General features: G+C 49.4%; 1 protein-coding gene and 1 long non-coding RNA gene across 2 annotated transcripts in view; both read right to left on the bottom strand.

The window, feature by feature from the left end:
- Positions 1-6058, bottom strand: part of LOC309808010 (uncharacterized protein) — a gene marked incomplete at its 3' end in the record, with an annotated part of 87712 nt that extends 81654 nt beyond the window's left edge. Inside the window, exons 1-2 of the mRNA XM_082628024.1 lie at positions 5720-6058; positions 4644-4708 (exon numbers count right to left, since the gene is read on the bottom strand). Coding sequence (XP_082484150.1) covers positions 4644-4708; positions 5720-5897 — 243 coding nt within the window. The 5' untranslated portion in view covers positions 5898-6058. The remainder of the gene's footprint in view (positions 1-4643; positions 4709-5719) is intronic.
- Positions 6059-6069: 11 nt separating this feature from the next.
- Positions 6070-12821, bottom strand: part of LOC309808703 — an 83337-nt gene continuing 76585 nt past the window's right edge. The window contains exon 3 of the long non-coding RNA XR_014294779.1: positions 6070-6410. This is a non-coding gene — a long non-coding RNA (uncharacterized lncRNA). The remainder of the gene's footprint in view (positions 6411-12821) is intronic.

Genomic DNA, 12821 nt, shown 5'->3' on the forward strand with positions numbered 1-12821 from the left:
TCCCCATCTAAATAAACTCTTAGGCTCCATGACGTGTGCCCAACCTAGACATGCCGAAGGGGCTTTGAAATCCTGGCCTGCTTTCAGCCAACTTTATGCATTTATATCAGCTGATTTGTTACTTGATAAAAATGTTCAGGATAATGCAGTCACTTTTTTCAATGTTGTAGAAAAGACCACTTCAGAAACAGATTAGAACAGCTATGATAACGGACCGGAGTCCTGAGGCATCGAGCTGAGAATTCCATCTCCCCCTGCATGAGAGAGGCAGGTCGTTACCCTCTACAGAATCTAAGTTGGGGATTTGCTCCCTAACCCCCTAACTCTGGCTAACAGCTTCCCATCAGCCTACCATCTGTGAATGAATCTGGACCTGCAGATTTATAGTCTCAGTTGGTACCGTGTCTTAGGATGTGGAGGACAGCTCGCTTATTATTCCCTAATGCTGCTTCTTCTCAATCTTAAGAGCTAACTCAAGATTTAGTGAATAAAATATACACACGTTACATGAGCTACTCAGATTCCCTCCCACATCGTGTCTTCCAGACTGAGGAGTTCTTCCAACTGCCTATTCTCAAATCCCCAACCTCACCCACACCTTCAGCTGAGGAGCTGCTTCCTCAGCTGCAATGGAAGGGGGAGGCTTCTGGAAGCCTTCCATTGCCAAACGATGCAGAGGACACGGGTTCGTGCCCCGGACCGGGAGGATCCCACATGCCGCGGATCGGCTGGGCCCTTGAGCCATGGCTGCTGAGCCTGCACGTCCGGAGCCTGAGCTCCGAAGCAGGAGAGGAGACAACAGTGAGAGGCGCGCGCACAGGAAAAAAAAAAAAAAAAAAAAAAAAACCACAGGAAAGCATTGGGGCAGTAAGACGGGCAGTGGACATGAACAGGCCCTTCATACAAAAACAGAAAGACACCAGTCTGAAAAGACCACAGAATGAAGGACTCCAACTACGTGACATTCTCGAAAGGGCAAAAATACACAGACAGTAACAAGACCAGCAGCTGTTGGGGGCTTGGGGGCACTGGGCGGGTGAACAGGTGGCCCCCAGGGATGTTTCGGGCAGTGAAATGGTTCTGGGTGACACTGCAGTGGTGGCTGCAGGTCATCACACCTGTCCAAACCTGAACAGTAGGACACAGAGAGTGAGCCTTGATATAAACTACAGACTCCAGGGGAGAATTAGGTGTCAATGCCGAGCCATCACTGAGATGACGCGCCACACAGGCCAGAGATGTTACCAAAGGAGGGAACCCAGAGGGACGGGTATAGGAAAGTGCGGTCTGCTCGATTCTGGTTCTCCTATAGCCCTAAAACTGCTCTAAAGACTGTCTACCAATTAAAAAGAAGAAACGGCTTCTAAGCACGTGAAAATACGCTCAACCTCATTCACGATTCAGAAAAACCCCAAGGGAACGTCCATACTGCTTACCGGGGCCTAGGATGAGCGGGAACACGCCGCGGCCTCGCCCCTTCCTGTCGGGCATCGCGCTGGAGCCCAGAGTCCCCCTGACTTGACCCACCGCACCCCACCCCGCGTTTCATGCCGTCCACAGTCTCTACACATGACATCTTTTGAGCAGATGACTCACTGTCCCAATTACAACGTTTCAGTTTCTCCACAGGAAGAAACCAAAACCAGCATAGAGGGGAGGCTCTTCAGTCAAACTCAGGGTCTGCCTGCCTTCACGTCCCGCTTTTCCTGACGGGAGGCCCACATCCTAAGGAGGGAGGTCCTTACCAGCACCTCAGGAGCCTCATCCAGTCCACCTCACGCTGCTCTGAGAGCCTCGCCAACCTCTGCAGCTACCCAAGTCCTGGGCACTTGAGGGCCGTCCCCCTTCCCCGAGTCACTGAGCCACGTGCTCTGACAATGCATTTCAAACCAGGCTCTCGGACTTCCCTGGTCGCACACTGGTTAAGAATCCGTCTGCCAATGGTGGGCACACGGGTTCGAACACTGGTCCGGGAAGATGCCACATGCTGCAGAGCAACTAAGCCCGTGCACCACAACTACTGAGCCTGCGCTCTAGAGCCTGCGTGCCACAACTACTGAGCCCACGACCCGCAACTACTGAGGCCCGCATGCCTAGAAGCTGTGCTCCACAGTAAGAGAAGCCACCGCAATGAGAAGCCCACGCACCGCCACGAAGAGTAGCGCCCGCTCGCCGCAACTAGAGAACAAAGCCCGCGCGCAGCAACAGAGACCCAACCCAGCTGAAACTGAATAAGTTAAATAGTAAACAAATAAAAAATTAAAATGAATGAATAAATAAATAAATAAAAGCAGGCTCTGCTTTGTCAGCACTCTGGAGTTCCCTACGTATCGACGGGCAGGATTCCCGTCCTCTCCTGTAATTACGTCTGTGAAGTGCCTTTCCCGAGGAGAACAGAAGCTCCTGGAAGCAGGGAATTGCTTCTTAAGATCACATGCACAACCTGAAGACATTTGATGCTTATGTCAAAGATAAAAGACACAACACTAGATGGTGTGAAGGGTCCTCGAGGCCAAGAGCCAGGCAAGCAGGACACTTCCTCTGGGGACCCTTCCATCAGCAGAGAAGAAAATGTCCGTGGCCAGAACTGGCACTCAATTCGCTTTGAGCTGAGAAGCACCCATGTAATTACACAGGCTCCCCAGAGAGTAATTACTCCCACATTTAAGAAAGGAGACGGCTTTTCAGGCAGGGAGGCAAGTGCAGTCTTCCCAGCTGGACGCACTGTGTGCTGATGGTCACGACGGAGCTGGGCCCCAGAGCTCTGCTCTCCCCTCAAACCCCCAACCTCACCCTCACCCTCAGCTGAGGAGCTGCTCCCCTGAGAACAGAGAAGCCATCGGAGGGCTTCCCCACCTGCAACCCTGCTCAGCCATCCCCTCCCCACTCCAGGACCACGGGCAGCAGCTCTCCCCTCCCCCACACGCATCTACTGGATCATTCCCACTGTTATTTCTCCCATCACAACACAACACAACACAACACAACATCCTCCCCGGACCTCAGCTCCTACCCCAGCTACTGTCCAGTTTCTATTTTCCCCGTCTCAGCAAAATGTCTTGAAAAAGTTGGAACCAGAACAAACCCAGTTCTCCCACTCCTCTCTCCTAAGCCTCTCCGATCAGGATTTTACCCCACAGATCCATCCAAACGCATCATCAGCGAGGTACGATCTCCCCCCAGTGCTGGGCTCGATGGTTAATGGCTCCACAGAACGGCAACCTCGTTTGTCCAGTCACCCAGGGAACCTCTAAAGTGCTTCCCACATGCAGACAAAATGCTGTGATTCATATTTTAGGAGAAATACTCAGCGTGGAGAATACACTTGAGCTGCTGGACGAAAGAGGTAGCGGCACAGAAGAAACGTTTCTGTAACTACAGGAATGAAAAGATAAGCTGTTTTAATGGTAGCAAGTATGGGATGAAGGAGAACGAATAAAAAACATTTAGAAGACGACATTAACAAGCCTCACACTACAACGTGGTAACAGAGGATGGAGAAGGCCTTTAGAATGAACTCATTTTTCTGGGCAGGTGACAGGCTGGATGATGCAACGATGAGTCGCCAGGGACAACAGGACAAGGCAAGGGGCAGGGGAGCTGTAAATAACCATTTCTGGATCTACTGGATCTAGTAATCCGAGGTGCCCTTTGGACCAACTCCATAGAGATGCTGGCAAGTGGCTGGACAGAGGCATCTATCTGGTCCAGGTGGGAGAACCGACAGAGTTGGAGGTGAAAAGCACCAGAGGGTGAGATCAGACGGGTTGAAGAGTCATGAACCAAGGGTGAAAAGACAACACACAAAGAGGGCGGAAGAAAGAATCAGTCAGGAAGACAGCAAGGAGAGATCTGTCACAGAAACCAACAGAGCAGACTCTGCAGATGGCAAGGCGACAGTGGTCTGAGGTGACGACTGGCAAATCTCCACTGCTTTGTATGCTGGATGCCAGGTCACCTCAACCGGATCAGGTTCCGTGGAGGGGCAGAACCAAGACCGCAGGCTGCACGATACAATTCAGCTGGGAAACAAGAATCTTTGCCAGAGACCTCACTGCATGGTGTGTAACGCGACCCTCTGAGATTGTAAGAGACAAAGAGCTCAATTTACTGGAAGGGTGACAAGGCTGTTCTTCCAGATGATCCTCATTGCATCCCTCGACTGAGCACTGAAAACAATGTACCTATGTGACAACGGTGTTCTACTGAACAGACAAGTTATATGCACTGAGTGCTCCCTGGACAGCACGCTCTCGGCTTACAGGAAGCACAAGGAAGGCACCAACGTCAACACGTTAGGGGCTGTTGCTCAGGAAGGCTCGCGGCCTACAGCGGGATCCTCAAGGAAACCTTTTAATGCTCGAGAACAAAAGAGCTTCGGCAGGACCGTGTAAGTCAAGCAAGGGATGGTGTTTTGCCACAAATGTCAAGAACACGAGGCTTGTACTGTGGCTCTAAGAGGATCCTGGGATCTACACGTAGAACGTGCCAGAAACACTTGGTGCTGACCTGCTCCTCTACGCTTTGTCTAACCACATCTTTTACCTACTCCTACTTTCCCATTTTAACTTTTGAACTATTCGCCTCCCAAGGTGTTATCACAAAAGAACAGCAGCAGGTAAACACATAAACAGCAAACTCACCAGAGGCTGATTCATTTTCCGCTGCTCTTGGAACAACGTGCAGGACTGTGACAGTGGAGGCGGACCTGGAGAAGGAAAACGCAGGCAGTGAAGCTACGACTGAAGCGGCTCGGGATGCACGAGCACCCGCCTCGCGCTCCACAAGAGACACCTGTGGGAGACCCGTCCTTTCACCTTCAGAAGGGCCTGTGAGAATAAGGAGGGAGCAACCACCCTCAGGTCTGTAGCTCCCACGTGGCTGTGGTACCTGAGGGGATACTTTATTTTTCCGTAGCGAGTGTACATTGAATCCTATTAAAATAAACCTCCGTCATTAAATATGAAATTAAAAAACGCTTATAGTTTATCTCTTCTCAGTCTGTTAACAACTTAGATCAGAAAATCCACAGGATACCCAGAATAAAGGAACACACTCAGGTGCGTTTCAGTCTTGCAATGATTTGTACAAACTTTACAAACTTAAGTGCGACGCTCAAAAACATCTTTTATTAAAACTGACTTTAAGTGGACAGAACACCTGCCCTAGGAGTTTGGAGTCCTGTGAGCGACCCCACGTGCACACCCGGTGAGGGTCTAGGACAAGTCATCTCCCTCCTCAGGCCCCATCGCTTCCTTCCTCACCCGAGGCAGCAGGACAGAAGCCCTGCAGACTCGTCCTGCACCGATTACACTGGGCGACTCCACAGGGCACAACCCAGGGGGGCGGCAGACGCTTACAGTAGACAACCAAGGTGCTGACGCGCCTCGAGACACACGTGCGAGATGCCGACAGGGCGACAGGAGGGGGAGGACGAGGAGGAGGTGGAGGATCGGGGTTGGACGGAGGGGAAGACGCGGCACGTCCCGGCCGAGCCTGTGGACCCTGCTCCCCCAGGACACCCAGAGCTCACAAGTCCCAGGGGAACCCCATCCGGAGCAGCAGGCCCTGTCCTCCAGCCCGGCCCCTCCACCTCCTGGAAGCGGTCAAACCCTCCAGGTGGCTCTACCGCGGGGCCCAGGGCGGGCTACCCCAAGCCCTGCTCTTCAAGGGCCGCAGGCTCCACAACCAACTACAGGCCTGCAAACGCAACACCTACCCCGTCGGGACTCGCTCACCGGCCCCGCGGGCTCCCGAGGCTCCGGTCCGGGGGCTGCTCCTCGGGCGCGCTCCTCTCTCGGGGTCCCTCCGCTCCGCCTCCCGAGACCACTGGGCCAGAGGAGCCGGCTCTGGGCCCACGTCCCTCCCGGGACCTCGCTTGGCCCCGCGCTGCACATGGTCGGGCACTGCACCGCCGCCGGCCGCCCGGCCACTCCGGCCCAAACGCGGGCTCCACGGCTCGAGCTCGGAGGTCACAGTTCCAGCCTCCGCCCGGCCCACGCAAACCCTCGCCCGCACAGCCCGCTCCCGCGGGCTGCCGGCCGGCCCGGACAGCGCACCGTCCCGCAGGCCTCGAAATGCTCGCCCGCAAGAGGCCAAGACGGGGGAACCACGGCCAGCGACGACCTGGGCACGCACAGGAAGCGGGGGCGGGGCGGCGACGGTGCGCGTGCGCCAACACGCACACATCATGAGGCGCACCTGCGCAGGCGGACGCCCGAAGTCCGCCTGCCAAAGCCCGCCAGGAGCGCGGGACAAGTACCCGGACTCCAGAAGCCTCCCAGAAGTCTCCGTGCCGTCAAGATAGTGAGCGTATGAAATGTCTCCATCTCATCTGGCGCTCAAGTGCTGCTGTGCTGCGAGGGTGTGCCGCCTGGACCAGGGACTCCATTGCCCATTTGTCTTCACTCCTGTTAGGGATCAAGGAAAGGTGTGGCCTCAAGTGGGGGCTGTGTGATGGTCTCCAGGGTCCCTGGTCCCTTCCCGGCCCTGGGACATTTCGGGTTACATCTGAGATTCCCCCACCACCAGGAGAGGGGAAGGAGGGTATCATGTTCGCTTAACTGAAACGCTACAACTTTCATTCAAATCCTAGAATACAATAAATGCCCAGCCATGACACAAACTAATATTGCCCACGGAAGGAAAGGAAAATAGAAACTGTAGCTGTTTAGATTACACAACCAACACATTAAAAACTACGAAAATCAGAACGTACACACAAACCGAAAACAGAAAACAGATACCTGGGATCTTACCTCTTAAAGAGGATACTGTTTATGTTAGGTAAAAATATCATTTTTCAAAAATGGAATCAGAAGGGTAATGATTTATCACTATTTATCACTGGGGGTGAAATAATATAACTGTGTTCTTGGCCAACTGTTCCTTAAAAGCTGCTAGGGGAAAAGTTAAAAATAAAATCTCCAGGGACTTCCCTGGTGGTCCAGTGGTGAAGACTCCTAGTTTCCACTGCAGGGGGCACGTGTTTGATTCCTGGTTGGGGAACTAAGATCCCGCATGCTGCGCAGCACAGTCTCATTAATTAATTAATTAACGAACACACAAAATAAAAATAAAAATAAAATCTCTCGCCAACCGAGAAAATCCTCTCCACAAATGTAGAGATAAAGAAAACGGTTTTACTGTTGAATAACCATTAAACCAGACTGTGCTGTGCACCCACAGGTGAACCACTAATGTTTGTGCAAATGAAATCAACCTCACCTTTTTTTTTATAGCTCAGCAGATAAAATCTGTTGCATACAGGTTCTCAAGATAAACGGGAACTTGCCTCATGGGAATAGACTTGACACCACCATAAAAATGGCATACATTCTTTCAGAGTACATCCTAAATTCACCTGGTCATCTCGGTGGTTGTCCATGCTAGTTAATACCCTTTATCCAAAGGAGAAAGACAACTTCTCCTATCTCTAGGACAAGCACGTACTTATAGCTCAGAGGAAAGTGCCTAACACCTAGCCTAAACTCCCCTGGTGACAGAGAGATAAAGAAGATAGCTCTCAGGTCCTTAACATAAACATTCCTGGGTTGTAATGCTGGCAAGAGACTGATTTAGCTTTTAAAAAGATTTAGATACTTACGAAAAGGACAGAGGAAGTATTTCTATTACAAGCGTCTTGAGGAAATCCTCTAAAAACGGAAATAAGAAGTGATGATTCATGCAAATGAATAAGCACCTAACCCATTCCTGATTTCCCCAGCTGAACTGCCACATTAAATGAATCCTGCACAAAATGTGTGCTTCTCCAAAACTGCTCTTGGAAGTGGCTGCTTAGAGCCAAGAATGGTCTTTTCCAGTTCTTGCTGCTGCTGACTGTGGCCTCTGCCTGAATTCTCACTGATGAAATGCTGCTTGTGTGGGAATGACAGCGACCACACCTCCTCTGAGCCTGAGCCTGGCAAACCTCCAGGGCGCATTTCTCGCATTTTCCAAGTTCACCACGTAAGGACATCAGCTACACGGAGTACCTTGCTGGGAAGCGCCTTGGAAGGGCAGTGCGCCCATGAGCACGCCACCAGGCCTCCAGTTCTCACCTCACCCACGTGCACTGACCGTGTCTCAGCAGAAGACTGGGGTGGCCTGTGAACCCCAGCTGCTGTGCCCACCTCAACACCTCACTCTATCCCTCCAGCCCAGAGACATGCTGGGCTCCCCAGCCCCCTGCCCTGGACACTCTCTGCAAGTCTTTCTATTACAAGTTGTCTTGAGGAAATGCTCTAAAAAAGGGAATAATAAGTACAGAGTCATCCCAATGAACAGGATGTCCAGCAGTGAGCTGATGTCTCTCACGACTCACCCCTCTCTCCAAAAGGTGAAAAACTGTCATTTCATACATTTCCCCCTTTTTAAAGTTGTTGAAGCTAGGAGGGTAAACCTGGACCCTGCGATTTCACCTTGACCAGAAGCAGCAATGGCCACCTTTTAGTTTGCTTTCATTAAGATCTCTTCATATATATGGAGATTTACAATATAAAGCTTTCTCTTTTTGTATCTGCATTTCTATTAAATACAGATATTTTCCCTACTTGGTCACTTATCTATTTTTATTGAAGTATACTTCGTTTACAATATTTCAGGTGTACAGCAAAGTGACTCAGTTACATGTATTTATGTAAGAATATATGTATTCTTTTTCAGGTTCTTTTTTCCATTATGGGTTATTACAAGATATTGAACATAGTTCCCTGGGCTATACAGTAGGTCCTTACTGTTTATCTATTTTACATATAAAAGTGTGTATCTGTCAATCCCTGTTATCTTTTTAACTTAATTTTTTACTCTCACATTCTGTTATACAGACACTTAAAAAGATATTTTGTGTTCAAATCTTTCACTTTCACTTCATACTTTTCATCAGCTTGGACACTGTACTTGAAGAAGCCTTTCCCATCCTGCATTTCCTAAGTAGTTGCCTGTGTTTTCTCCTGTTTATTTTGGGTCTCTTAACATACCAATTTTATCAAGATAACTGGCACCCATCTTCAGGATTTGTAAAATCATTTTCCTCTTAAAGTCTCTCAACCATTTTTTTCAACACTAACACATCTACCACAACCAGGAAACGCAATGTTTAAGAAGAAAACTCAAGTTTGTAATCTAACAGAAAAGGACAGGCTCTTCTTTGAAGCTCAGCGACACGTCTTAATTTAAAGGCAGGGGAGGGACTTCCCTGGTGTTCCAGTGGTAAAGAATCCGCCTTCTAATACAGGGTACGTGGGTTCAAAGCCTGGGAACACTGGTCCGGGAGCTAAGATCCCACACGCCACGGGGCAATTAAGCCCGCGTGCTGCAATTAGACACGATGCAGCCTAAGAGAGATAAATAATTTTTTACAAATAAAAATTAAAAAAATAAAGGCAGGGGAAGCAGGAAAGTGACCGTCTCATGTGAATTCCTTCTTATTCAAAATACAGGTCGTAGCAGTTTACTTGGGCTGCGTCACAAAATACGACACACTGGCGGGCTTAAGCAACACAAATGCACTGTCCGACATTTACGCAGGCTGCAAGTCTGAGATCAAGGTGTCAGCAGGGTTGGTCCCCTCTGAGGGCTGTACGGGAGGATGTGCTCCAGGCTTCCTGGTGGAGAGGGCGGTTTCCTCACAAGCACATGCACTATGTATGTACCAGGTAGGTGCCTGGGCTGAACTCCGATCCCAGGGCTGCTCATCCGCAGCAGCACCAGGCCGCCGGAGGGCTTGTCACGGACCCGTTGGCAGGAGGACTGCAGGCTGACACAGACGTCCGCTCAGCTGTGGACCCATGGCCCGGCCACAGCCCTGACAGAGGCTGCCTGGTTGAAATCCAGGTCACGGTTCACCTCCCTCCTGCTTATTGCATTCAACGACGCCTTGAAGACCCCCTACTGCACCAGCCTGGGTGGCACATCCCACCCAGTCATTTCCAAATCAGAAGCATGTCAATTGAGAAGGTTAAAATTAGGCCCTGGCTCAGTGCTGTGGAATTAGAATCTGTGAGGCTGGGTCCAGGCATCTGTGTTGGAATATTTTCTCCACGTGACTCTCATGCCCAAAGGATTGTATTGACGAAGCACTTCTGCTTCACCCTACTGATATTTCTGCACGAGAGCTACAGCCGTTGTTATATTAAACTGCATCCACAGGAGGAAAAGAGAGGAGGAGAGGTGATAGTTTTGCTTATCTCCAAACACGCTGTTACTGAACCAAACTTGGGTCCACTCGCCCGCACGCACTAAAGCCAATCTACTGACACGGGTCACGGTGAAGGAAAGTGCCACGTTTATGGCAGGGCAACAAGCAAGGGGTCCAGGTATCTAGGGCTCAAAAGGCCCCCACTCCCCAGTGGCTTTCAGGGAAAGGTGTTTACAGATGGGGTGAGGCTGTTGGTGGGAATGTACACTGGTGCTGCCGCTGTGCAGAACAGTGTGGAGGTTCCTCAAAACACTAAAGCTAGAGCTACCGTAGGACCCAGCAATCCCACTCCTGGGCATATACCCAGAGAAAACCATAATTCAAGAAGACACATGCACCCCAATATGTATAGCAGTACGATTTACGATAGCCAAGACATGGAAGCAACTTAAATGTCCATCGACAGAGGGATGGATAGGGAAGATGTGGTACATATGTGTGATGGAATACTACTCAGCCATAAAAAAGAATGAGATTATGCCATGTGCAGCAACATGGATGGACCTAGAGATTATCATACTAAGTGAAGGATGTCAGACAAAGACAAAGACCATATGCTATCACTCCTATGTGGAATCTAAAACAGTGATATGAATGAACTTCTTAACAAAACAGAAACAGACTCACAGACATAGAAAAAAAACTTAGGTTTACCAAAGGGAAAAGGTGGGGGAGAGGGATAGATCAGGAGGTTGGGGCTAACATATGCACACAACTATATATAAAACAGGAAATCAACAAGGACCTCCTGTAGAGCACAGGGATCTCTACTCAATATTCTGTATTAACCTAGGGAGTTCCCTGGTGGCCCAGAGGTTAGGATTCTGGTCTTTCACGGCCGTGGCCCGGGTTCAATCCCTGGTCGGGGAACTGAGATCCTACAAGCCACACAGCACCATGAAAAAAAAGCAAAATTCGGTAATAACCTAAATGGGAAAACAATCTGAAAAAGAATAGATATCTGTGTCCATATAACTGAATCACTTTGCTGTACACCGGAAACTAACACAACACTGTAAATCAACTATACTCCCAATATAAAATTTAAAAAATGTTTAAAGTGAATTACAAACGAGTGGGGTGAGGGAGAGGAGGTTGAGGCGTGTGTGGTCAGCTTGTGGACATTCTTCCGATTGGTTGGTGGTGAGGTAATCTGAGGTCAACATCATCAACCGGCTGGTTCCAGCTGGTCTGGGGTCTACGTGCTTGTGGGCAGCATGCAGTTACCTTCCTCCCCCCTGCTGGGGGCTTCAGTCTCTGCAAAACAGCTCCAAGGACGTGGCTCAGAACAGTATCTACAGCCCTTGAGGAGGAACTAAAGGTCCTTGACTTTGTTTAACGGCTACACTAGTATTATTTGGTCTTTTGGGACTCTTTTCCTTGCTTTTGGCACTTTCTCCCTTCTCTGATTAAATTGTTTGTTTCCAACTCACGGAAGGCTAGGAGGCTAAAATTTTCTAAAGACAAGAAGCAGGCAGAAGACATGGGGAGAATCCGTCCCAGGAAGGCCCCACAAGGTCCTGCTCACTTACAACATCACATTCAATCTGGGCTGTTTACGCCATTTTTGGACAACATACCAACACATCTTAAGATGGGTCCCACCCGACTGTAGCACATTTGGACAAGGTGCGGTGGGGTGGGATTATGCAAATCCAGATCTGAAGACTAGATAAAGCAATCAGGGTATTTCACAGTACACAAGAGAAATTTTCATGGGGACAGAATACCAACCTTCTAATATTTGAAAGCCTGTTAGCCAAGAGGGAGAGTGAACTTCTGTTTTGTTATACAAGGACCCAATCAGCTGTGATGGTTGAAAGCATGAGGAACGCAAATCTGAATTCATTTGCCTCCTAACAATGCAACGTCTACAGCAGAGGGACACAGGTCCTCAAGCAGCAGTGCTTTTCCCAGCAGTGCAGACCCTGAGGAGAGCCAGGCTGTGGCAGCTCTGGAGGACCTCAGACACTCTTTGCACGGCCTCTGAGACCTAGAACATCTCAGAAAGTCCACGAGTGCAAACCAAAGAGACACTCAGTCCCTGCACCTTGGATGAACTGATTTGACTCTATGTATGCATTGCTAGGGCTAATTAGAAATATGGAAGTGATCAGAAGACAGAATAAACCTCTGGGCACATCCTGAACAACACAGATACTTCTCATCAAAGTCCAAACAATAATTCAAAAGCAAGATTCAGAGCCAAAATGTGGAAACAAACCAAGTGTTCACTGACAGATGAATGGATCAAGAAAATGTAGTGTGTATATTCACACAACAGATATTATTCACCCACAAACAGGAAGGAAAGTTTCTAATTGATACAAAGACCATTTATGTATTTTTCAAAGATTGACATTTCTTTGTATGAACAGTGAAAATTTAACAATTCCACTTTTAAGAGGAAAGGTTAGTGTTTCTTTGTAGAAACAATTAAGTCTCAGCAGTAGAGGCATAAGCACACACGTGCACACAGAGTAAACAGAACAGCGCCCCACTACCTCCCCGCAATCTGATCCCCCGATGAGCCTTGCTGATTCTCCCTTCAAATACAGAGAACCTGTTTACTTCTCTCCATCTTCTCAGACATCGTCTTCCTGGACTACCACGCCAAATTCCT

The sequence above is a fragment of the Mesoplodon mirus genome (genome assembly GCF_964341445.2).
Source record: "Mesoplodon mirus genome assembly, chromosome: 7".
In the NCBI taxonomy this organism is placed as follows: Eukaryota; Metazoa; Chordata; class Mammalia; order Artiodactyla; family Ziphiidae; genus Mesoplodon; species Mesoplodon mirus.